At 41.2% G+C, this 27,656-nt stretch overlaps 1 protein-coding gene across 1 annotated transcript; it reads right to left on the reverse strand.

Moving 5' to 3' along the window:
• Positions 1-18,213: 18,213 nt before the first annotated feature.
• Positions 18,214-25,125, reverse strand: prdm13 (PR domain containing 13). Its single transcript, XM_023281150.3, has 4 exons — positions 24,825-25,125; positions 23,362-23,493; positions 23,108-23,228; positions 18,214-21,084 (listed from the first exon to the last, which is right to left on the reverse strand). The coding sequence occupies exons 1-4, from the start codon at positions 24,990-24,992 to the stop codon at positions 19,595-19,597; spliced, it is 1,911 nt and encodes a 636-aa protein (XP_023136918.2). The 5' UTR covers positions 24,993-25,125; the 3' UTR covers positions 18,214-19,594.
• Between the last annotated feature and the right edge of the window lie 2,531 nt (positions 25,126-27,656).

A 27,656-nucleotide genomic window follows, 5' to 3' on the forward strand; every position in this document is an offset into this window, starting at 1 on the left:
ACTTGAGGCGCACGCAGCTCTTCCTCCATCTGAAAACCACCTCCGGGGTGACTTCAAGAACATCCCTATAATGCTCCAAGACAAAAGTCTCATTACAGGTAATTATGGATTGCCTATATCGGCCCCCGCCCTCCCTCTGACCTCCCCCTCTCTGCCTCACCCTCACTACTTTTATCCCCTCATTCAACAGGCGCAGCAGCCTGGGAGAGGGAAGCTGGGGTTGGAAGGGGGAGGGAAAGGGGCTATTACCTGGGAGCAGACACTGATCATGGCCGCTGACGCTTTACTGCACTTCCATTCATGTGGAGTGGCTCACTTGTGGGCAGCAATTACCGACCAAATGATCCAAACTGGGCCTTGTGATGAAGAGGCTGGACTGACTGAGTGACTAGCTGCACTATTCTTCTTTGCTTGTGTGCAGGGTTTCTTCCTGTGCTTTTAAGCAGTGGGTAGTACGGACATGCATATTCACTATGCACCTGTCAGCTAACTTTGAACAACGATAGTCTGATTTTATACTATAAAGTCAACAATACATGTAAACTTCATTTCTTTTGCTCATCAAATACAAGGGGTGATATATACTTGATAAGCCACCTTAGACAGCCTCAAATGGAGGATTGCAGGACATTGAAGTACGATATAATGTCAAATCTAGAGATGAAGGCAGGATATTCATCAAGGAGTGTAGGAGATTTACACTGGAAATCTACATTACAACATTGTAATTATTGCCTTGAGAGGGTTGAATAGAGAATTAAAGCCTATTTGAAGCTGCTTTTGTAGAGCACTTAAGAAAGGACATTTTTGAAAGTGATATGAATTCAACATATTGTTACTTTCTGCACATTGTAACAATATATGGGTCATTCCATCTCAAACATCAGGTTTTTCAAAGAAATTCTGCTAGACCATCTCTGATTTGTCTGAAACTAATAGTATAAAATTCCGATACTCATGAAGATATTTGTGCTTTTAGATTGATATATAAAATTTTTTTTGGCTTATTGACCAACTTTCAGCACATTTTTTCACACATATGTGTCCTAGTATGTATAAATGTCTTGCAAGTCTTCTCCTAACCAAGGTTTTTGTCTTTTATGGTCTGGAAATTAAAAAATATGCCTAAAATAAAGCATACATATTTTATTAGTTTTATTTTGAGTGCCAAACTGCAGGACTGTGTTCTATTCTGATTAGGCTGTCTACTGGCACTTTAGTTTATGTGGTATGACTTGTGATATTCGCTCAATCAATTATATATTTTTTTAAAGTATCTCATATTAAAAATTGTCCTGTATGTTTTGTTTTGTATTATTGTGACATGTAACTGCGCTTGGTTTAGAAAGTATCACTCACTGACTTCTGCATTAACCATTTTTTTATGTACATTTTTGCAAAAGGCTTCATTTTTTCTTTCATACTTCAGTTCATCCATAATCAGAGATTATTTGAGCTACTTGTCCAATACTGAGATCCTGAATCAGGAACTGCCAGCTGTGCATTCGGTGTGTGCTAGAAAAAAAATCTGGCGTCCACATTCCTGGATGGCTTTGACCGAGTCACCACAACACAGTTCCACCTTGCATGCTCATGCTATTGCACCGGAGAGAGGAAAAGGGGGCAAGGGGAGCACGAAGAACAGTATATCTGGTAACTAACTAAATAACTAATTAGATATCAACATTTTTTCTCTAGAATCACAGACTTACCTTTCCTGTATGGTTATGGTTAGGTATGTATTTATTAAGTTAGTATTAAAGAAGAAAACTCTCATCTCTTCCATAAAATTAAATTGTTAGGTGCAAAACCATCCAATATGGATGTAATCCTTCAGAACCTATGCTTTTAAAAAATAAGCTTGGGTCTAAATTTTCAGTTGGAATGAGTAAAGCATGTACAGCTTTTGCTTCCTAGAATATAGTCACCCCATGTGTTTTGGAGCTTTCAATCATATTACATGATTTTCTTTGGCAAATTGAGCTGTTTTTGGTTTGTAAATGCTCAAAAATCCACTAAATAACTCTAAAAGGTGAGATGAAAATCTGTGATATCATGGAGAGCTTCAGATTTAACCTTTTCACTCATTGATATGCAATGATAATAGGATGAAATAAGATGAACATCTGGCTGCAGTGTTGTACAGCTTGAATTTTTGGACATGTCTATTATGTGAGCCCTTTTAAAATGTTATTCTATCAAGAAAAGCACTCAGAGAGTGCAGTACTCCACCAGGGCTGTTCATTCCCCCATATGGCATAGTGAGAAATGAAGCTTTTTTTTTTTTTTTTTTTTTTTTAAATGTAGCATTTGTTTATTAGTTATTGATAATCAAAAATCACGGCAAAATAGCATGTGTCCATTTAATATAGATGAACCCACAAACAAAATGACCTTGCACTGAGCACAGGCGTGTGTTATGCACGTGTACACTATGTATGAATACTGAATCGCGTGACCTAAATATGTAGCGGGCAGCGGGAATTGATAGGACTCAGAAACACCCCCACAATTTAATCAACTATTCCTCGTATCATTTCCGACAGATAATTCTGATAAGTCCACAGCGGTGGATTTGTAGTAGGATCACAATCATGTGATCGTCAGCAGGCAGCTGATGTAGTGTTCACTTGTCATGGTTACAGTGACACTGTGCCACTATCTGGCAATGATACAGAAATCTTTAACAAATCCATGGATCCAGACTATAAGCTGCATCACTGCCAAAATCTAATCACTTGGTCCTTGTCATTTCTGAACTTCGCTGAAAATTTCATCCAAATCCATTAGTCTGTTCTTGAGTAATGTTGATAACAGACAGACAGACAGACAGACAAACCAACGCCGATCATCACATAACTCCGCCACATTCCTTGGTGGAGTAATGAAAAGGAAAAGATGTGTTTAATGTTGTTTAACTGCTTATAGCCAGGTTTTGAGTGGAGAGCTAAAGCGCATGTTGAGGCTGTTTGAAATGTTCAAATTCAGCAGGTGATCACTGAAATTTAAATGATCTTCACTGGCATGAAAACACTGGTAATAAGCAGATGCCTTTCAAATATAACCTGGTATAAATCTTAAATCGGTCTTTCCCTTCAAAAGTCCGTATCGGTCAAACCAGGGCCTGTTCAGTGCACACGCCCTGCTCCCCTCTCACTGTGAGATCGCCAGTGTGGAGCTGGTGCAACAGGCAGGGCTGTCATCCACAGATCAGAGGCAACAATGGCGCCTTCCTCGGCCGCCATTGAATATGTCACTGTGGGAACAGCATAATCAACCCCATGTCACTACCAGCTGCTCCATCAGGACCGCATTAGAACACACAACAGGCAGGGAAGAAGCATAGGTACAAAGAGATGAGACAAGTGGGTAGGAAAGACAGCAATACACTTGTTTGCCACCAATGGAAAGATGATATTGTTCTGGGCTATTTGGCCCAGCGTCAACACTGTGCTCCATCTGTGGCCGCTGGTGAATGAAGAGGCAGGAAACACAACTTGAGGCAGTAACTGAAAGCTAGGAGAGGTAAGAAGAACCTCCTCTGTTCATCCGTGTGGTGCACCATAGCCTTTAACAGCAGAGATGGGTCACGGTATGTTCATGGACAACCTTACTTTTGAATTTCTGATATTTTCATTCAGGAAGTTCAAGCTTGTGGGGTTGTTTTTTTTTTTTTTTTTTTTTGCAGGTTTCCCCTTGCAGCGCTGCCCTTACTTTTGGGTACACTTGTTTTTCATGGCCATAAATGTGTGTGAGCAGTTTGCTTAATGCAGCGCCACAGATTTGTCCAGGACCTCCTTGGACTGAAGATAACAAAGAAGCCAAGAGGAAGAGAGATGAAAACAGAAATAGTCGAAGCACCATGACCACAAGAGCTGCCATTGTTCTTTAAAATGAAAGATTTCTTGCAGGGATATGTTTGACGACAATGGAGCGTCCTTGGAAAACTCAGGCGGAATATGAATGGAGGTTTTGTCATCATGGTTGACAAAGGACCAGTGCTACCTGTACAGAGGAGGCTGTGCTTCCAATTTCTTGGGGGTCAAACGCATGTCATTGTCAGACAGGCCAAAATGTAACATTTGGAGGTGAGGCAGGCTCCAAATGCGCCAAAAGTCCCACTGTGCTGAAGCCACCTTGAAAAAACACTGAGGGGCTAAAATTTCCCACCAACATCTACTATACGAAGTAAATTACATTAAATATAGGTTGCGTAATGCATATACCACTCCCTATTCATCCTTTTTGAAGTGCCCTCTCACTAGTCAAGATCTCTTCTCATCTCCAGTACCTGTGAATTATACAAAATGATGCGTTTCGCCATTGATTTTATCAGTCCACTGTAGTCGCTAGTAATCCCATTATAACATGTCTGTTAGTACAATAGCCAGATACGGCCTGAATAAAGGAAGCCTTTCTTTGCCTTGTCAAAGGTAGGCTGTCTTCCAAATTACTTCTTCAGAAGTTAAAAGGCTCACTGCCTAATCAGTCTATTATACCAGACTAATAAATGACCAGTAATTGCAACTAATAACTTATTACTCATCTACACAAATATTCTAATAGCTTGTATTTAGAAGCCAATTTTTTCAACAGACATAGTGAGAAGGAGGGGGGGCTCCTATTCAAGAGCCAGACAGACAGCAACACAAAGAAATACTCCCACAAAGGAAGCTTAGAAAGCAACCTGTAGCATGTTTTTTCTTCTCTTAGCTGGATTAATATCTAACCTTATTCATGGGGATGTGAAACCTCAGCTTCGTCTTCATCTCAGAGCTGTCTAGCAGCAGGGCTTTGTTTGGTGCGCGGGCCCCTTTTGAGGGAGAGAGACAGCACAGGGAATTATAGATAATGTCCTCCATCCTCTCCCCCCTGCCAGTCTGTTAGGCCTCAGACACAGAGCTCAGTGGGGACCAGTGAGGTGGACACACTGTACATGATTTGAGCTACAGTAGCCATTGTCGTCCTGACAGGGCTCACAGGTGGAAATGCATTCAGTCACAGCCAGGCGGCGAGGAATTACCTATGAGACATAATAAAGAAGCGTGTGCAGTACACACCACTCACATTTGTTTCATTAGTATTGCACTTCTGATGGGACAATGTTCATGTCCTTTCCTGTGTGTCATAATGCAACAATTTGTAGTTTTTAGATCAGTTTGGTTTAGTTAGAGCACTGCTTGTTGCTCTACTTCTTGTAATCAGCGTGGCTCCATCAGAGGCAGATTTAATCAACTTACAAGTCTTCACACCTGCATGTTACATAATCTATATCTCACAATCAGTGGCATAGCACGGAAATCTGATTATTGTACAAATACTCTTTTGGTAACTACTTTAATATGAATTTATTGTCAAGAAAATTCTGCACAATTTGAAATCATTTCTCCACACTGTAACTTCTGTGTGAGACTTTTACTATGAGGTTTTACAACATTATTTCTGTCAGGTTTTCAGTTCTACATCAGACCCTAGACAAAGCTGGAAGGCTGTCTTACTCTTACACTGGCAGGGGAGTACTGTATTGCTTTTTTCCACACTTCACACTTTTTCTTTAGTTTTTTCCTGCACCCTTGTAGCAATCCATCAGGAGTCTCCTCTAGAGTCTGCACACCTCAAGTCCCCGCAGCAAGATAACATCTACTAGATCATTTTGACAAATGAACACAAATCCATCAAACTGAGAAGACGCCAGGCAACAAGTCAACCACCAAACTGTTGAATTAATGGAGCATTATGGTGATTAGTAATGTGAATTGTTGAAACTGTAATCTTCACATTATTTTAAAAAACAGTCACATTCTAAGTGTATGTTTCACGGTGAGCATCATTTCTGCATCAAGTTACATGTTTATCATACACATCCTGGCCTCAGCACATAAACAAACTTTGGATTGAATCTACGTCTGGGAGGAAGCATCATTAACAAATATGTTTATTAACAGCGGCACGTTGAGGATTCAATGGGCAGAATACAATAGGGGTAGTTAAAGGGGCAGGACGCACAAAAACCCACTGGGAGTATATAGCCCCTGCTGATCAATGACCTCATCCAGAGTCAGTTTCTCTTTCAAAGGCGGCGAGACCAAAGAGCAGCGGGGCCTTTTCAGCTCGCAGATAACAAACCAACACCAGACACCCAATAAAGAGACTTCCACTTCATTTAAAAGCAATTAATATTCTTGGCTGGCCGGCGTGATCTCTTTGGTGTGGCAGGTCTGTACACGCCCCCTGCACTGTAATGGAGTTGACTGGTTAACTCTGAGTCTGTGGCCACAGTGTTGGCTGCCTGGGTGAGAGCGCTGATGCGCAGTGGGACACAGTGTTTAGATCAGAGTGAATGGACCTGTCTCACAGCCCAGTGCACCCCAAAAGAGCCTCCTCTTCTCCATCGCTTTCTCTATGCCATTCTCACTTTTTCCATCTCTCCCTCTCTATGTCTTTCCCCTCTTCTTTCTCTCCTCCACGTTGTCTCACAGCCTATATCGGCTTTTGTTTCCTTTTCTTTCCTCCCTTTCTTTTTTTTTAAGTTCTCCTCTTCAGTCAGTATGAATTGGCTTTCAATAGGAGCAAGGGTTTAAATAGTTATCCTTTGTAATGTTTGGTAATGATTGTCTCCTGAGGATGTGAAAGACAGAGTGCAGGGAAACATATTTTGTTCCTTAAAGCACACACTCACAATCCACAACATGGGGTGATTAAAAAAGACAAATAGTTGAATGATACAGTTTGCATACTTTAGTTAGAATTGCAATGTAAGAAATCACATCAAGAGTATGGACTCCTGCATTTTTCTGCTTCTGTCTGCTGCTTGTATGTGAAACACCGGATCTCTCCAAACTTAGCCAGTGAGAAAACCATTCAGTGAAAACTGAAATGACCTACACTACTGTTCAAAAGTTTGGGTCACACAGACAATTTCTTGTTTTCCATGAAAACTCCTACTTTTATCCATGTGCTAACATAACTGTACAAGGGTTTTCTAATCATCAATGAGCCTTTCAACACCATTAGCTAACACAATGTAGCATTAGAACACAGGAGTGATGGTTGCTGGAAATGTTCCTCTGTACCTCTATGGAGATATTCCATTAAAGATCAGCTGTTTCCAGCTACAATAGTCATTTACCACATTAACAATGTCTACACTGGATTTATCATTCATTTAATGTTATCTTCATTGAGAAAAAACTGCTTTTCTTTCAAAAATAAGGACATTTCTCAGTGACCCCAAATTTTTGAACGGTAGTGTATATATTTCATGGTTTTCATTCAAGGTCACAGAGCAAAGATCCTAAAGTGGTTATTTTGACTAGAAATGATTCCTCTACTTTGATATTCATGCTGTACTGTAAGCTTGGCACACATACAGTATATAACAACACAGCGGTGAATGCCCTCGGACTGAAGGGAAAGGTTTGCCTGCAGAGACCTTGCCCAGCCTGCTGAATGGTAATGACTAGTGCATTAGCAGTCGCCTGGTTGTTTAGTAGGCTGAGGGTAATGAGGAAATCAATGGGCCACATTCAACACATCTTTAGAGCTTTTCCAGCAATGGAGCTTATTCATCTTGAGCTGTGTGAACATCGTTCTCATGAGCCACACACCAGGAACACAACACACAAGCAGTTGCATCTGAATACCTGAGCAGAGTGACACCTCAGCCAGGTCAACTAGGTTAACAAGATGACTAGTTAAGTCTTACTCTGCTATAGAACGGCATAAACAGCTTATCGATAGTAGCTTGTAGCAGCCTGTGGGCTTCAGTTAAATCCAACTATTTACCCGCCAGTCAATGAGAACTCGACCTGCTACTTTTATACCTCGCACTTGTTTATTGTCTGTTTGTAACCATTTACAAGCACAGTGTAGTATGGAAATTTACAGTCCACCATGACTCATTTCTAAATGTTTTTAGGTCATTTTGATGCATCAGAATTTGAATAAAGTCATTTTGGATCTCCATACACCAAGGGTGTATACCTGTGTTATTGCAGCACTGCTTTTACTGTTGTAAAGAAAAAATTTGACATTTTTGAACACATACTTATCTCTAATGTTACTGTTTAGACAAGAAATATATTATCTGCCTGGTAAATATAAAGCTAAAGCTAGGATAGCTAGCTTAGTTAAGCATAAAGACAGAACACTCAATTCTTTTGATGAAAATGTGTATTAGTTTTACTTTAATTGATTCTGCTCTGCAGTAAACCAGGTATTACTTCCAAACAGAACAGAACAGACTTTCTCGCTGTCTGTTTTTGCTCACCTAGCATTAGCTTTGCCACCACAGCTACACATTCTCTCAGTGACCCTTTCAGAAGCTCAATTTCCTCAGCAGCTCTAAAATGCTTTTCAATGTCTGGGTTTCACTTAATAAGAGAACTAAATCATCATATAATATTGATACAGTGATATTTCAGCAGAAAAGATGGAGCACCATTATTAAACTTGGAACTTACTGAATCCCTTCAGCAATGTGAAAGATCTCCAACTTTTCTTAGTTTGTCTGAGCTCTTTTGTTGCTGCTTGTCTATTTCTCTATGGATTATGGATTCATTTAGTGCAATAAGTTATATCAGCTCTCAGTGGTGCTAAAAGTCAGGCAGATAAATCAGCTTCTGAAAAAGCTGAATTTTCCAGATGCTGGCATACAGTGTGTTAATGTTTAAGACTTCAGATTGAAATGTTCAATAATTGATTTGCTCATTCATATGTCTTTCGCATTATCAGCTTGTACTTATTCACTGAGAATGATACTGACCTGGCATTCTCCAAAGGTTATAGAAAAGTCCATCTAACTGCACCTACAGCTCACAATATAATACATTATATCTGCTCCATTTGGTTGCCTGGCTTGATTACCTGTACATGCGGATGAAATTAAATGTTTTTCTGCCTTTGCATAGAACAGTTGGCAGGAGACATTGAAGAAAGGAGAGGTCACAACTGAGGTCAAACTGCTCATTCTTTGTTCAGTTTCCTCATATACTTCATTCAAGAATATCGCTCTCTTCTGTGTGTTGTGCATTTCCTACATGGTCTGAGCGATCAGTTGTTGTACTCTACCTGGTTTACCTGCTTCAGGACAGCAGACTGTCAGCACTAGAACAACCACTTTACATCCACTTTGATGGATATTCATCATTGCCAGAAGGTCCTTCTGACAAACAAGAGATGGTTGCAGTACCAACTATAAAATGGCCACAGTTTATTGGACTGAGTAGGAGTGTTCACTTGGATATAGGTAAAACATCTGCATTTATATCACAAAATCTGTCATTAATGTGTGGATTGGAATTGTATGTATTTGTTTCTTTGGAAATGAATAGACTCCTGAGCTCACAGACCTGACTGCTTGATGTGACAACCCTAAACAAAAGGCATTATAGTTTTCCAAAACCTGCGCAAATGAAAATTCATCCTCATTATTCATGACATCAAACGGGGCTGGGGCCCAGAGCAGGCTCATTTGCAGCTGAATGTGGGAGGCAGTGGAGACAGTGGCCTGTTTAGCATGTGTTTGTGTTGCTGAGGTGGTGGAGGGACGGAGGAGGAGAGGGTACCAGTGGGCCACAGCTGGTGTGCCACAGTCTAAACCTTCTACCTGCTGCTATCACAACTGACAGGCTGCACTGCGATCGCAGACTAACAGTCTCTCTCTGACTGACGGTGAGGCGGTGGACACTGCCCACACACCAACCTCGTTACCTTCATGTCTGCTTGCTTGTCCAACTGAGCCAGAGTTGTCAGCTTGGTTCTCTTGCTGTGTATTTTTTGTATGTCCGTCTGTCCATCGTTGTGATTACAGCTTGTGTCCCTCCCTGTGTTTCATTGTATAACTGCCCACAGTTATGTGCATGCATGCCAACATGCATCAGTTTCTTCTGATGCTCCTCTATGCTTTTCTTCTTGAATGTGTGTTCCATCCCTCTGCACAGCTCAGTGAAACCAGCTGTGTGTGTTTACTCTACCTGGTTTACCTGCTCCAGGAGAGCAGGCTGCCAGCAGCAGCGCAGTCACTTCATATCCACTCTGACAGACTCCCATCATCACCAGGAGGACTGCTTGTCTGCCACATGATTTACAGACATTGGGTGTACACACACAGTGGTAGTGTGTATGTATTTGTGTGCACACGAAGCCATTTGTTCCATCTCTTCCACGCTCTGTCTGACCAGTAGTGCATGTTAACTCTACCTGCATTCACTTCCTGGTCTACCTGCTCCAGGAGAGCAGGCTGCCAGCAGTGGAGCAGTCAGACAACATCAGCTCTGTGAGCTTAAAAACAGCGTAGAGACCGAGACAAACATTCGCTGCCTCTTTCTCAGAGACGTGTTTTTGTTTTACCAGCCACGCTTGATCAGAAAACCCAGTTAACTGTAATATTCAGTTGAGTAGCACTTTACTGCTGCATGCTTTAAAAAGCTTCAGCTGTGTTCTTCTCCCTGCACAAGCTGTTGAACACAAAACTTGACATAACAGCAGTCACATCACATTATGTTTACTAGTTATTCCTTTCCCTTTGTCTGTGCTCCATTGTGAGCAAAGCAGGTGCTGCAGTAAACTGGAAAAAGCTCGACAACTATTCAGTGTATTTCCTAACATTCAGTAAAGGCAGATATTGTATCATCTAATCAGTGGGTCCTCGAGGCCAAGGTCATTTTAGTTGTCTGTATTACCATCTAGTTGTAAGCATTCACCTGGTGTCACAGCTCAGATCGCTGATTAGATGGCCTAAAATAAGAAGCAACCGAGGACAGCTCTTAAATTTAAAACCCTTCACAAAAGCATATGATTTTTATCATATCTGATGAATTTTCAACAACAATTATGGCTTTTATTTACACTCCTGTGTGTGCACACAGCCCTTAAAGTGCCACCATTTTCATGAAGGGTTTAAGTTGCTTTGCATGTATGATTTATAGGACAGAATGCAGAACAGCTGCTCAAATCACATTTCTTTCATCCGGTACTTGATACTCACATCAGCCAAAAATGCCAAATTCAGAGTATTTTTCTGCCATTGGAGTTCTCTCAATCCAAAAATTAATAAAAGGATGTAGGCTGAGTATTAGCAAGGTTTGTACCTGAATGAAATGACCTGAAAGTGTCAAAGTTGAAGCCATGATAAGAGCTGGTAGAATTCTCTAAATACTTCCTTACTGATCTCCTTTAGCTGAGTATACACTGGTTCATCCCTTACAAGAGGAAAGAGAGATAATGCAAGCAGACAGCACATCAACAGCATAGTCCATCACATGGTTACATGGCTTAGGTTAAGTGCAGTCAGATTGTCTATTCCTCTTTCTTCGTGAATTCTCTTTGAAACCTTGACCTCAATGCAAAACATGAGGTATTTATTTTTTAATATTCAGCCACAACTGTTGTTTGGTGACATTTTTCCAGATGAAAATCTTTCTACGGAGACAGAAATGATGTTCACCGATAAGATGATGTGTTGAAGTTTTATTCATGTTATTTTAGTCTAATGAAATAGCGGCAGTTAGTTGACATCACGTTAACTTCTAGCTCACCATTAGATGAGTAAACTACCCATACAGCTACTGTAGCTGTGGAGTTCCACAGGGCTGTTTCCTGTGGTAAGAAAAAAAAAATAATTGTATACACACTACCTTTCAAAAGTTTGGGATGACCCAGTCAATTTCATTTCTATTTAATAGATGTAAACTAATTTATCCTTACACACAGCAATTCATCACACTTACCTGAGTCTGGCAACTTGTATTTCATATTAGAGAATGTGCTGTTGGCAACATAAAAATACATACACTACACTAACATTCAAAAGTTTGGGGAAACCCAGACAATTTCATGTTTTCCATGAAAACTCACACTTTTATCCATGTCCTACATAACTGCACAAGAGTTTTCTAATCAATGATCCTTTCAACACCATTAGCTAACACAATGTAGCATTAGAACACAGGAGTGATGGTTGCTGGAAATGTTTCTCTGTACCTCTATGGAGATATTCCATTAAAAATCAGCCGTTTCCAGCTACAATAGTCATTTACCACATTAACAATGTCTACACTGGATTTATCACTCATTTAATGTTATCTTCATTGAAAAAAACTGCTTTTCTTCCAAAAATAAGGACATTTCTAAGTGACCCCAAACTTTTGAACAGCAGTGTACATATATTTATTGACCGTAGGTAAAGGAGATATGATGTCATTAACATGAAATAATGCTGAATTCGAAGTCATCTTGAAAATCTAGAAAAAATCTAATAAGATGCGACCAGAAGTCAGATTTACTTGGTGACCAACATAATGTTTCTCAATCACAGCTTCCATATTTTACATAATTCCCAAAAACAGCAGCCAACATAACAAATGGTACATAAATGGAGCTTTACTTGTAATGCCTTTAACATTTCAATGTGGGAAACATTAGACAACTTGACTTTGGGGCCTTTTTTCCTTCCTCTGTTAACTCATTGTGAATCATTGGGTGACATCATGGTGACTATGTCTATCATTTGCATACAGTCTATGGTTGTAATAATGTACACAGAGAGTTTGTCAAAGTATATAATGCTGGTCTTATTGTGTTTGGGTATTGTAATAGGAAAATAGTATATATTAGACCTTTAAGGGACAAATGTTGCAGCAGAATCTGTTTGTCATATCAGACACTTGAATTGCATGTCACTGTACCAATGATTTGGCTATACATTCATTTTCTCAGTTTATACCCTTGGTTCAACCAAATTGTGCATTGTTTCCTGGGTTCCAAGATTTCTGCTTTCACCTCAATATATTGGAAGGTCATGGAATTTAATGAATGTTTTTTTTTTTTTTGATACTGGAAAATTGCATTGTTTTACAAAAAACAACAGCAGCATGTTTTTCCAGAAAAACTTGTTGAGACATTTCATCCTGAACCACTGCAACCTGGCTGAGACCAACATTAGTGTCTCCATATCCACAGTAGAGCCATGACTAAACATGCAGATGTTACAGTGAATGTCGCTGGCTTCCTGTGTAATCTCTTTGAGCTGACTGTGTTAAGGAGAACTTCCAGAAGTCAGTGGTAATGCTGTAGGTTTTCAGCTTCAAGACCTGTTCTTGAGCTGGTTCTGTGTCTGACCATGGCTCTGAGATGTTGTGTGAACTGCTGTGTAGCACTGAACCCAACCGGCTCAACTAGAAATGGGATGTCTTAACCCCAAATCCAGTCAGTCCTGTTAACTGGCCCTAAAGAAGGTCACTGACTGGCTCCACAGAAACATTTTGCACTTGCTGTCACCTGCACTTGCATCCGCATTGAAACACCAAACATCTGATGTTTTTCAGCAGCATAAAAAGTTTGCTTTTTAATTTTTGTAAGCATTAACTTTCTTCCTTCTTAGCTGATTTCTGCGTTATTCATCGTTCATCATAAATCAGCCATTTAAACCGTTTAATCAGTTTAGACATGGTATTAATTCTGATAATGAAAAAGTCACTTGAGGTGCAGGAACTCTGTCATCTTTTTCATCACAATAACTGATGTGTTTCTGAAAGACAGATTAGCTAAGTTAGCCATGCAGTCAAACATCATAAGATGAGTTCGTCACTATCAAAACTATATGCTCTTCTTTTTCCCCATGTTTCAAAGGACGGTTTTCTAAATAATGTAACAATAGATTTTATTCAGTGCTTCATCTTTTGGTGGAACAAATTCTTCAGTGAAACATTCACATTTGCCTTTCTGCTTTACAGCTTCCAGGTCACAGATTAAATGGAACAATGCAATGCATACAGTATGTTACTGTTAATCTTACCAGAAGAAAGGGTTGAATAAATGGCACAACACCACTGACCTACAACTATTTGTCCCTGTACCTCCTTAATATATAAATATATCCAGTCCATCATCGCTTTTTTTTTTTACCTCTTGTGATTTCAGTTTTTGTGTCCTTGCAGTAATTGTACTTTTTTGTGTCCATGCCAAGAACTATTGATTGGATTATGTATGATGATTGGCGCTCAGTTTAGAAAAGCTTTGTATTCAGCCTCTTGCATTGAAAGAATGTTTTAAAGGCTGCTACAAAAGAAGATTTCCTTTTGAAGTGTTAAAGTCCATTACACCATTTCGAATTGATTTCTTAAAAATCACACTGATAACCAGGGACCTTTCGCTGAATAGCATATTTAGTAGTTAAAAAGTCCTGTGTGAAGCTGAAATATCCACTAGCTTTACCATGTTTCATCTATTTCTTGTTCAATCGAGGCAGGAGGTTGAAAAGGATTCCTGTGATCAAGGATTCCCACACCAGGCTTTAGAGCAGACTTAGTGGTAGCCTGGAAACAAGTGAGCCTGGTGTGGTGGTTAGCCTGCCGGTGATGTCGGGGTTTGGATCAAATTCTAGGCTGGGAGTCAAACTCCCTCAATCAAACTCTTTTTTCCCCAGTGTTCCCACTAATGAACGGCACTAATTGATTGAAAACGCTGGTGGGAGGGGATGAGCGAGCAGGGTGTTATAGTGTGAGAGAGTGAAGGGGGTTTGAACGCAAACAGAGTGTGGATGTGGCCCAGACTGATGCAGGGGCCCACAGCAGAGAGCCCCAAGTATTGTACATGAGAGAGGGGAGATAATACAATACAGGATACAGTGAACACAAGGGAGCAGACGCATAAAGGGACAGTCAGCTCCGACCATCTAAAGCCACACCCCTGCTGAGTGTGAAAACACTTTGTAGTTAATGCCAATAGTTCCTGTGGGTTGAATCGTGCCGTGTATATGTGGCCAATTATAATGAGAATGCATGTTTTGTATACATCCTGGTGAATTATTTCATGTGCACCACACTGTCTCTTTGTTCTCATGTAGAATATGCAAGTGAATAAATTTAATCAGAGGCACCAAGATGGTAAATGCATCACATTAAATTCAACTACACAGCAGCACGTGACTATTCCTTACAACCAAGCTAGCTTTTTGTATGCAATCACTGGTGACGTCACCATCCCTGTGGAAAAATCTAATTTGATCGCTTGTATGTGCTATCACATTCTTTCTAAACACTATCCAAAGCTTGTGCCCCAGTAGGTGAACAAAGATCAACCAGCAAATCAAAAGGCTTTGCTTTGTTGTATCTTTACCGTGGCAGGAACCTGACTCGCACTCAACCCCATCATCCATTTCACCCTCACTAATGGAAAAATCTCAAGATATCTCGCTCTGCTCCACTCTGGGCAGTTGTTATCTGGGTGGAAAAAGTCAAAATTTTTCTGAGAGAGAGTCAAACCTTTCCACTTAAATCTATTGACGCCTAACAGACACTACTTGAATTGGAACACTCACTGATATAGAGTAGCAGCATGTTAGATTTCTGCTCAACTTGTTTGTCAGTAGGAAGTACTTGTAGTGTAGTTATCATGAGAGCAGAATGGACCAGATTCTTGCTCTAACAAGCCACAGAAAGCGGCAGAAGTGTGCAGCTTTGTGAGGTACAATGTGCCTAGTTTCTCTGAAAACTTTCCATAAGAGGTCAATGTAGAGCCCAGCAGCTTTCTGCTGGAAAACTTTCTTTGCAAATAAATTATGGCATTACTTCCCGTGTAGGGTTAATATTACTGCCTTTTCATCAACATGTTTTGGTTTTGTTCAGAACTCAAAACCCTCCACACACACTGCATATTTACTGTCCATCAACAAGCAGCAGATGGACTGCAAATCTGAAGTGACTGCTTGTTAATCTGCAGAATATGAGACCTTTTCTTGCACTTATTAGAATATTGATTATCTAGAGACAATTTGACTGAGCTGTGCTGAAAAAAATTAAGTAACAATTAGCAGCTTTTTCTGTTAATAAAGTACTAACTTATTAAAATAATGTATAAAGAAACCAGTGCCATCACTTACATTTTCCAGGTAACTTGCTTAACTCTGATTACTGTTAATATTTTTGTAATGCCAATTTATAATCTGTGTTCTCAAATGAAAATGTAGCAGGTACATGTGTTTTGTTTTGTTTTGTTTTTCAAAATTCAAACATAATGTTAAGAAACCACAGATAATGTTGCCAAAGTGTCAGCTGAATCTTTAAGTTCAGTTCATGACTGGAAGCTGGAGACGGATTAAAATGCATCTTTGTTAGATTCCGGTGTTCCTGCCTCTTGAGTTAAAGTTTGTTTTATTGCTAATGTAGGTAGGATACATTGAAAATCTACAGCCAGGTACTCCCATAGACTGTGTTGTTGTATATTTTTTTTGTGGAAGTGTATAGTAGAACAGCTCAGCCAGAATAGCACAGAAGCAATGAAATCTGACAGAGATCCCTCTGCTTTAACATGACATGACGACACCATTAAACACATCTTTGTGTCTTTCTTAGGCACACTTAAATGTAATTACAATTCAGCACTTTTATATCAAATTTTTTGCTCTATGCCTTATTAAAAACCTTCATTTTTTTCCCTGCTCTGAGATTCACTTTGTGAGCCATTTTATACCATAAAGAATTAATGTATGTCATAATGTTGAGAAACCAACAAGTCTCATCATTTTTTTTGTTTCTTTTGTTTTTGTTTTTTTAAATATATATGACACGGTGCGTATTTGGAGAATTACCTCCATGATGCATCTGTGTTGATTAAAACTTACAGGTGTGATTTGTCCAAAGAGTATTGAAAATGTGAGTGGTGTGAGATTAATAAAATCTGGACGCATGTATAACCCAGGCAGCCTGAGCCATGAATGGAAAAGAAAATGAGTATCCTATTGTAAGAGCTGAAGTGTTTCTCCTGTGTCACCACTATACTAATGTATTTAACAGAAGTGCCAGGAACGGAGGAGACTGAATATACAGGCACTCTATAGGCAGATTCTATTACTAGCAGATACGAGGCCACACTTATTTTTCACATCTTGAGACGGTCATTCACATACAAGCAAGCAGCTGTCTTATACGCATTTTTATTTTTTATTCTTCCACCACAGCTAGGGGGGACCATGTGCAAAACTGTGACCAGTTTGGGGCACAGAAGTGATGCTTTACATGTAGTCAGATTATAACTGGGAAAAACATCGCTGCAGTGTGTTAAAAACGGCTGCAGCATTTCTGAAGTGGAGGAAGTTTGACTGGTTGGTGGAGTGTGTGTGTGTGTGTGCGCGTGTGTGTGTGTGTGCGTGTGCGTGTGTGTGTGTGTGTGTGTGTGTGTGCGTGCGTGTGTGATGTGTCTGCTGGAGTCCAACACATCCAGATAGGAGGTGGCAACCCCCCCCTTCACCCCTCCACCAAACCAACTCCTCGGAAAGGTCATGCCTTGATAATTAAACAGAACTGCAAAGGCTTGTGGCTCAGCAAATGAAGAAACATGTAACGCAAGCATTTAAAAAGACGCGAATTCATTAGAGCACACTGGGATTTTTAATATTTTAGGTTCAAAAGCTCGTAAGGAATTTTCCATTAGAGATGAGCTCTCATGATGATGCGCAAACTCCCAAATCCTTTTTTTCTGTCCCCCCAACCAAAGATTCTATTTGGACAGTTTGGACGTATTTGCACAATTTTCAGCCTTGTTGGCGAAAGATTGGATGTTTCACATTTACCAAAGTATCTAGAAGGATCTGTGGATTTTAGTTAACCAGGCATGTGGTTTTTTGAAATGGGACTGTGCAAAAGCTCTAATTTTACCTAGATCAAGTTTTCTTTATTTCATGCCACTTATTTTCTATTGCGCTCCACTGCATCCACATGTACTTTTTACATCACTAGTTATTGTTTATTTCTAAGGTAGTTATTTGAAAATGTGTCTGTATTTTGATTGCAGTTTTGCAAGATGAGCTTGTAAAATCTGACGTATTGTTTCAATATCCTACAGAATATAAAGTAGATTTAATTATTCAGACAACAGTATAATAAGGCAACAGTAATTGTGATTTAATAATATTATATGTTGCAGTGTCACACTCTTGGTGGAGAATATCTTTGAATTTGAAGGACTAATTCCACATTATACTTAAATTATTAACTTGTGACACTGTTTGCACTTTAGTAAAGGATGTGAATATTTTTCTTCTGTAACAGGCAGACATGTCCACTTAGTAAGATGGGTTTAATCAATTTATCCAGAGACTAAATGAACAGCATCTGCATTTTAATTATTTGTTGTTGCTTTTTTTTATTCTTTAAGTAAAAACGGAGAGAAAAATACACATTTTTGTCTCATCAGATGCATTAATGTTGCTATTAATGAGAATAGGCCCAACTGCCTGATTTATTGGGTCATACTGGGGAATTTACCCAAAAAATTTAAATAAAAAAATAATAATTAAAGAGGGGAAAAAAGAGATATCGATTCCCTAAGCTTCAATAAAATGCAGCTTTAATCGGGTTTTACATGTAAACCTCCGGGGTTAGATCATTGTCAAACAGGGTTATATAAAACACATCAGAACAACGTTTTTTTCAAATGTTTTAAATTAAATTTATTCAAAAACCAACGACTTAATTGACAGGAGTAAAATATTGTCCTCATAGACAATATCACTTCTAAACAAACGTATACAACACGTCTCCACTGAAATGTGAAATATCATATTTTACAACTTCTTTACATAGGCTATAACTGCAATCAATACATCTTCTTTCTCTGGAAATAATTCCTTAAATAAACTGGACGCTGCTTCTTTCAGAGCAGCTCGCCTCGGCAAGAAAGTGCAAATTTAAGTACAGTGTGTTGTTCAGCGAGGCGCAGAGGAAATCAAATACAACCATCATCTTGCAGCTGTTCTGTGGAGTTAAAATGCCCATTGCTGTTTTTAAAGTGCAACTGACAGTTTAGAAGAGAACATGGGGACATTATCACAATAAAAAACATAACAAAACACAAAAGAATCGTGTTCTTTTCCAGCTCATCTTTCCATGTGGAGTGCTGAGGAATGTTAGGCTCTTTTGTAATTTATTTAGTCATTTTTACATACTCATAAATCCTTTTCACAGGGGGAAACATGATAACAACAGATGGTCTTTTTATTTTTATTTATTTTTGTTTTGTTTCTACACTGCAAACACTGTTTTTTTTTTGTTTTTTTTTAGAGGAAGTGGTGTCTCATATTCAGCCTTGATAGATTTTGTCGGTGTTTTGCGCCTTTGGATTGTTGTTCTTGTTTTGTGTGCAGCAGGCTTGATGCCACCAAAAAGAACGTGACAACAATTGTTGTGATTTGTGTTTCAAACAAAAGAACGTTTTTGAAGCACCACACTTAATTATTCATTTTCATCATTGTTATTGTTTTGCGAGCCAAAGCGCAAAGGCCAAAGGGTTTTTTTTTCTCTGATGAAGCCAGAAAGTGTCCTTGAGAAAATCTAACAAATACATTTATGAATAACAGCATGTTTGTCCAAATTGTGTTGTTCGTTTTCTTCCAAAATGTGTTGTTAAAAACTTTATTTGGAGGCCAGAAAGCAAAGTTTTAACTGCAAATGTTTGGAAACTTTGGTGGCATCTTGTCCAGACGCATTTGGCTCTTTGTCTAAAATGCAAATGACTTCATACAAGACTAAATGACATGTTTTGCTGCGTACACTGTTTAAAAAATAATGAGCAGTCTCTCTGTGGGCATGAAAACATCTCAGTCATTGTTTTTGCTCGACTCCTGGTCGCTTTGGTCGTCGGTGAAACACACGTCCACGTCGCTGTCATTGTCGCTCTTCTGCTCGGCGTCCTCGAACAGGCCGCCCGGTTTGTCGTCCAGTTTCTTGACCGTCTGTCCGGGATGTCTGGACTTGACGTGCCTCTCCAGGTCCCGCCTCCGCACCAGCACCTTCCCGCAGAAGTCGCACCTGTAGGGCGTGTTTCCCTCAGCGTGGAGCCGGATGTGTTTGTTCAGGTTACTCGGGTCTCCAAAGGGCCTGAAGCACACTTTGCACTTGAGCGGTTTGTAACCCGTGTGAGTCCTCATGTGGATTTTCAGGCCGTATTTCCTCGAGTACAGCTTGCCGCAGTACAGACACAGGTGTCCCTTTTTGGGCTTCCCAGACCCGGCGTTGCTGGCGCTGCCGGCTGGAATGGAGTCCAGCCTCGTCCGGTTCTTCTCCACGGCGATCTCAGACAGCTGTTGTGTGTGCATGGCGATCTCCCGGTCAATGTTTGTGATCGAGCCCAGGTCTTGGCTCAGTGAGGGCGCCCCGAAGTAGGACATGGACTCTGGGTATTTAAGGAGGTTGCTGAAGTGGAATTTCAGGGGGTAGTAGGGTGAGCTGTATAAAAGCTCCCCGTTATAGACAGTGAAGGGCATCAGCGGGATGTTACAGTCTCCACCGTAAGTCTTGACACCGTCAAAGTGAGGGAGAGAGAACCTTTCAAAATGGAGTCCGGGGGGCATCTGGGGGTAGCGGGAGGGGGACAGGCCGGAGTGCATCCGGCTGTCTACGTGCTTAAAAGCTGAAGTCTCTTCAACGTGAGGCAGCAAGGGGAAGCTTCGGATAGCGTTTGTGCATGGCACCATGGGAGATGCTGAGTCCAGAATTGCAGGTGCGCACTTTGGAGGGTGGTTCCCTCCTCCGTTTAGGCACTCGCCCACGTTTCGGATCGGTTTCATGTTTCCAATAAGTTTACTGAACCCAAGGCCGCTCAGTTTCCCGCCGCCTTCCTCTCTGGATGCGTCTGCACCGGGCGCTTTGGAGACGCCGGTCGGTTTAAAGGCAGAGCGCACACCCGGGTGGAAGCCCATGCTGCTCAGCACCGAGGATGTGGCGCCCAGGCCGAGGAGGTGTCCCTGGTTCCTGGCTGAGGTAACGCTCATGTCGAGGGCCCTGTCCTGCTCCTCGGAGCTGCTTTTCTTCGACAGTCCCGTTTTGTTTAAAAAAGGCGAGGAGGAAACCGGCCGCCTGCCAGAGTCTGAGATGGAGGAGCTGCTGTGAGCGCTCCTGGGTGAGGTGGAGGTGTTGGGGATGTCTCCAGATTTTGGTGACCTGCTGAAGGTCTCTGTGCCTCTGGCCTGCTCGCTACTCACAAAGCCCCGCCCGTTGCTCAGAGCGCAGTGGAAGTGGACGTGGGCCTTGAGTGTGTTCGGGTATTTAAATATTCTCCAGCAGTACCAGCAGATGTAACGCTCCTCACCTGCAGAGACAATAAACATAACATTAATAGTGGCATAAATATGGCTCATTAGATCAGAGAACAAACCCCAAAACCAAATAATACAGAGACAATTGCACTTTATTTCTACGCGTAAAATACCAGGTCTGTGCGTAAAATGCAAATAACAGGTTTGGTAACCTGTAGAAAAAAAAAACTGAGCGACGACAAAGGCAAAAAAAATAATAACGATAAATAAAACAAAATAAATATACAATATTTAATAGACAGAGAATTCATTTTTTTTTCATTTCATTTCTTAGTGGGGTTGCAAACGAGGAGCTGTAATATTTAAACATATGAGCAACGCTAACATCGAAAATGTTCCTTTAAAGAGGAAGACTTTCATCAGTCACTGTTTTGCATCCCCTAGACTTTAAATTCAGGCCTAATGGATAAGATCCGGCCTCTAAGATCTGGTGCCAAATGGTAACAGACACAGGGAGCCATCTTAATGACCCCAGTGGAGCGCTCAGAGGTTAATATAGATGTAATGATTTTGTAATCCTCATACGGGCCATTGTTTATGATCAGCATCAAAAGGGCAAACGGCCTGCCCAATCTGGCGCTCAGAAAAACCGATGCATTGAATGCGGGACTTTCCCTCTCTGTGCTCTTTCCCGTGGAAGTGACAGCAGCTGTTGCCTGAAATCGCAAGTCTCCAGAAACAATGGCGGCGGCCCATCTGTTGACGCCTAATAATGGGAGGCAGCGTATGTCCAGGAGCGCACACGGTGTGCTGGGCCGGAGAATCAGGGCAATATACACCCCACATAAAAGTTAGCATTCATTAGGCCACAATACCTTAGCGCACCCACCTAATTTACCGTGAAGCACTTGTTTTTGAATTTATTTGCTTTTGAATACATGAATATTAATGACGCGATGACATTTGTTAACCTCCGTCTCGCGACTGAATCGCCTCCCTCTTCTCCTTCCATGGTCGCCGAGAAGCGTCAGTTTCTGCTTTTAATTGCTTTTTTTAATTCCCTGTTTCAAGCACCGTAATTACTTTATCACAATTAGTTATTTTTTTCCAAGTCTGATACCATTTCAAGCTTTTTGCTTTTTCGAATTAGTGAAGAGACCCTTTCAGCTGGAAACAAAAACGTATAATCCAAAAATGATCTTCTATTGAAGGAATTTACAACAGAGTATCTGTTGATGATCTTTTTTTTAAAAATCAGATTAGTCCCTGCTGAACTGCTGTTTCACCCGGATTAGACACTAATCCCCAAGCCAAATTATCATTAGCAGCCCAAACAAGTGGATTAAAAGACTAAACCTAACAAAACTCCCTCAAATTAGAAATCGCTACATCATATAGGTTACAAAATCTCTGCTAATTAATACTTTAGGCTATTAAGCTTTAATGCCTTAATTGTGTTCCATGCTTTTTTCGATTTTGTTCTGACATTTTTCCCCCAAATATGCAAACTATTAGTTTAAACTTCACATTCAAATTCCACTTCATCCGTCCTCTTCAAGTAAATTCTTTATTTTTTCAGCAGCATAGACATTATTTTTGAGATTAATGTGATTACTTTTAGAAAAATATTTTATTATGCGCAGCGGATTCTACATTAAATAGGCCTCATTCAATGAATTCGAAATAAATAAACTGACTGCCTGCAGGGGGGAAAACACACAACAACAACATCCAATTGATTTCCACCTCTGAGCAATAAAACAGGAGCATCACGGGTATTGGCAGTCATTTAACCGCGCACTGATGGACCCTTCAACATGTCGATGTGTCTGTACAGCTCAGGGCATGCGCACAGTTTGGTGCAACACATAGAAAAAAGAAGCAAAATTTTTTAAAAATAATCTGACATTTTTTTCTCATAAAGTTTGTTAGATTATTATTCGTAGAAATGGTGTTGAAAATCCGGAGTGCTCCACATTATTTTCCCCGCTTCCATCACTTCATTACGCATAAGCGCCGAAAATTCGTTAAGTCCCCCCCCCTCTCTACTACACCATTAATAGCTGCCTCTCTTACCTTTCTCGTCGTGCGTGGGAGTGGCCGTGGTGGGGATGTCGTACCACTGGGCCAGAGCGTTGGAGTACCAAACACTGAGCTCCTCTCCTGCCGGGATTTCTCTCAGCACACGGTAGAATATCTCCAAATAGAACACGAAAAAGAGACGCGTTAACTCGAGTGTCCAAATAGAAACAAGCACTGAGAAAAACTTCACTGGGTTCTGAGTGTTCTGAGTGTGGTGTGATGTGGGAGGAGGAGGGGAGGATAATCACCTGTCCGCCAGGTAGATCCGACACAGCCTCCAGGTTTTGCTCCTGACTGTTCCTGGCGGCGCGGATGAATCCGATCCAGTCTGGCACGGGGCAGCCGGACTCATCCACGAACTCCCCCCGAACCAAGCGGACCTGAGACAGGAAAGGAAGCACTGGGATTGGAATTTTGTGAATTACAAAACACAGAAAACAGCGGCCTGTGTGACAGAATATCTCTCCAAACTCATCCACGCACCTTCTATTCGCCGTTTGCATTTATTCGTTCGTTCGTTTTTATTTTATTCAACGAATTTTGTGCCCAACATGGGTCGCCCACGTCTGTGTTTTAGCTGCGGTACCTGGAGGTGCAGCGGCCACGCATGACCAAAGCGCGCTTAATGCGTCTTTTTCCGCTCTGCTGATAATTTACTAAAGAGAATGACACACGGGCCTAATTGAGTTGATATGGGAAACGAATTTGAGGAGTGTCAGAGCGTTTCTAAACTGTTCAAGGACATTAAAGATCGAAGCGTGACATTTGACACAGAGATTGCACCTGATGATCGCGGCCAGCCTCGGGGCCACGCATTTAGACGCATCAATCACAGCCGCTGACAGCTTCAACAATAACAGGGCGCAGTTATAGACGCACTTAGAGGCGCAAAGTGTTCACTCCAGTGTGTAAAAGATAAATATTTGCAAGTTTGTCTGTTTCAGCTCTTTTTCTATATAACTATAATTTCATATCTAGAAGGCTTTGATTATTTAATCCTCTGCAATCCTGGTTTTATTAGTTGCTGCTTTTATTCTGAATTATGGAAATTCGTGTAGTAAAAATAATCCCAGACCAATAACATGCACACAGTTTGTTTTTGTTTTATTCCATTTTTCATCACCGCTTTTCTTAATAATGTTTTTTCCTCGCCTCAGGCTGCGGCTCCGGCCTCGGTGGCATCTTTCCTTGGCCGGATTACATTAAAACTAAACGGCTCATCGGGGTAACAGGCCCGCCAGGCAGTGAAATGTGAGGCGGCTGAGGGCATGAAATCCCGCACAGCGGAGCCGGGGCGCCCATTAGGCCGGTTAAGTAGAAGCACAGACTGACAAGTCGGCCACTAATGGAGCTCAATTATTTCTAACATGACAGGCCAAACCAATTAATAAGCGCAGGCCCGATGGAGGTTGACAGTGCAGCTTTAGAAATCCAAATCCAGTTCTTTTTATTATTGGCTGTGCTTGAGATAATAAAATAATGGCTTTTGAGTAGGAAGCATGAAATTCGCTCTAGAAAAAAAATTACAAAATGACTCAAAAATTTTTCAAGCTGTTGATGCAGTTTTGGAATTTGATGATTTTAAAAAATAATGGATTTCAGGCTAATAAAAGTAAACCGAGGAACACCAATATTTCAATCTAAAATTTAAAAAAAGTTGACGTGCCACATCTGACAGGTAAACTTTTCCTTAAAGTTTCGGTGGTTTTACCTTTTTCTTGGGTCCAACCTCCTTACGGTCCGACACGTACTTCCCCAGTTTGAAGATGCCCGGTACCGGTCCTATCCGGAGCCCGGCCGGGATGCTGCAGTCCGCAAACACACTGACGGTGGTGGACGCCCGGGTGGCTTGCATGGCGTGGGGTGAGATCAGAACCATGAAGACTGATGGAGACCGAGTGGGAGAGCGCGCAGGGGAAGGAGGAAGAAGAAGAGGAGGAGGAGGAGGATGAGGACAGGCCGATATCCGCCCTCGAAGTGACGCGCTGGAGTTATGCTCTCCGGCTTTTCTAGTGATGGAGCAGGGCAAGGTGCCCCCCTACCACCACCACCACCACCCACCCACCCACCCCTCTGCACACACACACGCACGCACGCACACACACACGACCTCTGTGATGCAAGTGTGCAGCAGAGGGGAGGGTGTTGCAGAGAGGTGATGCTGCGCTATAAGGTAGTCTAAAAAGAGGGGGGAGATGGAGGGGGAGGATGAGGGGAGCGGTCCTGAGTTTGCATCAGCGGTGAGTAGGAGTGTGTGTTTGTGTGTTTGTGTGAGTGAGTGAGTGAGTGTGAGAGAGTTGGGCTCTCCCAGCAGCTGTGTGGAGAAGGGAAAACGGGCCGGCCTGGTCACATGGAGACTTTCCCTCACCCCGCCGCATAATGAATTGCTCCAAAACGGTCAAGAGACACAAAGGGCCAGGCGACCTTCCCATCCCCGAAATCCAATTTGTCAAGGGCAGAGAAAAGAGGGTGCAGAATCAAAGGTCCAGAGCGGCCATTAATCCTCAGCATGTGGCTTTGTCCTCCAGACAGTTCCGATATTTTAACTGACAAATCCACTGTATAATTTATCCATAAATCCTCACCCTTTCCCATTCTTCCCTTTCAGACCAGGTTTTTGGAAATCACTGACTACTTTAAATCTACTTGGCTGGCATTCTTTAGGTTTTGCATACTTCAAAGGGCTTTCTTCTGCCTCCTCCTTTGTGTCCTCACTTGGACAAAAGGAGCAGGAGAGTTTAGAGGACTTGTTAACTTCTATTGACTCTCGGCGTGTGCCGGGTTGAGATCAGGCAGGTACTGAAAAGGGGGAACCACCAGCAGGAAGAGAGAGAAAGAAGAAGAAGAAGAAGAAGAAGAAGAAAAAACTCCAGAAAAATAAATCTCAGCATCATCCCGACGTACACACACACTTACGGTTTTCTCGTTTCTTCTTCCCGGATTCCACGCAGGTTTATTCTGCTGTGTGGATAAAGCACAGAATAACTGAAAAGTGTATTTATTAGTAAATGGGTATTTCCCTGATATGGAACATTAATTTAATTAATTAAAGCATAGGTTTTGGTAAAGAAAGACTAATTTGTGGATGTTTTTTTTTTAAATGTCTCCCCTTTCAAATAAAACAGCAAAACTAGAAAAAAGCAGCATTACCTGTGGAAAAGAAAAATAAATAGATCAGTATTACTTTTTATACAAATACTTAAATTTATGATCAAATAAAAAAAGAGAATGATTTATTTAAATCCATTTGTGTAGTTTGATTAACTGATTAATTAATAGTCTAGTTTGAATGGATTTCCTTTTTTTTTTTTTAAAAATAGAAATAATGACAAATAGCCTACATAGCATTGCTGCCATGTAAATAAAAACATTTCTCCAAAGGTGTCCATATAGTTTAGCCCAGAAGTTTCTAAAAATTACTTTTATTTTTATTAATTTTTTTAGCTCTGAGATTTCTTGCTTGTGCATTTATCTGGGGTTTGTGCAGCTGTCAGTTAATCTTAAAGGTAATAATGTAATGATATTGCTACTACTATTATTATTGTTCCAAACAAGCATCCTTTTTGAATTTATGCTGTTAGATCAACTACAGCCCTGTTGTTGCTGTATATGATTGAACAGGAGCCCAAAAACCCACAGATGTAGAATATCTAAAGTGTGAGTGATTAATGAAGGAAATGCAGGATGAGTGTGTGTGCAGCAGGTTGTTTAAAGTCGCTGGAGGCTTTTGATGCTGATGAGTGAGAACAGAGAAGCAGAACAGGAACCTGTGGGCGACCAGTCCAGACCAAGAACATGCTGACCTCTGACCTGTCCACTGTGGCCTCTGACTCTGAATCAGAAGGACGACACTCAGCGTACAGCTAGTCATGTTCAAAATCTCACTGAAAAATGTCCGTTTAGTGAATATTAAAGGAATGTTCTGACCTGCATGTTGCATCTGTGGAATATTTGGGAATGATGGATGAACCAAAACAACAATGAAACAGAACAGACAGTTGAGTTCAAATCAATGCTTTGATTTATTTTCGTGTGAGATCCCGAAAACCCTCATCTGAACAGTTCAGGTGCTGTAATAAAAACTCTCCACATGAATGTGTCTCTCTCTCTCTGCAGGCATCCCGTGTTGCTCCTCTCCCTCTCCTCCACTGCGCTCCTCCACAGTCCGCCAAAGAGCCTGAAAGACACGCGAACAATCTCATCAATAGGCGCAATGTTTGCGCCCGGCTGTGCGGAGGGGTTATTTATTAACGCCTCGCCATTTGCGACTGGTTCCCATCCACCCCTTGCGCTGCTTTTAAGTCCCGCACTTCTTCTTCTCCACGGTGAATTAATTATTCTCCGAGGAAAGAGGAGAAGGAGGGAGGAGGGGGAGCTGGAGAAAGAAAAAATAAGGGGAAAAAAGGAGTCGAAGACGTTTCCTTTCTATTTTGCGGGGAAAGTGGCTGGGGTGAATCCCCGCTCCACTGTGCGCTCTGAAACCCCGAAGAGCAGTGAAAAGGCTCCGTGTCAGAGTGGAGGCAGTGTTGGAAGCAAATGGGAT

The sequence above is a fragment of the Amphiprion ocellaris genome, chromosome 9 (genome assembly GCF_022539595.1).
Source record: "Amphiprion ocellaris isolate individual 3 ecotype Okinawa chromosome 9, ASM2253959v1, whole genome shotgun sequence".
In the NCBI taxonomy this organism is placed as follows: Eukaryota; Metazoa; Chordata; class Actinopteri; family Pomacentridae; genus Amphiprion; species Amphiprion ocellaris.

Coding starts and splice junctions, on each gene's coding strand:
- prdm13 (XM_023281150.3), bottom strand. CDS start 24,992: ATGGTTCTGATCTCACCCCACGCCATGCAAGCCACCCGGGCGTCCACC. Junction 23,494..24,824: donor AGGTTGGACCCAAGAAAAAG/GTAAAACCACCG, acceptor TTCCTGTCTCAG/GTCCGCTTGGTTCGGGGGGA. Junction 23,229..23,361: donor CGGATCTACCTGGCGGACAG/GTGATTATCCTC, acceptor TTCTATTTGGAG/ATATTCTACCGTGTGCTGAG.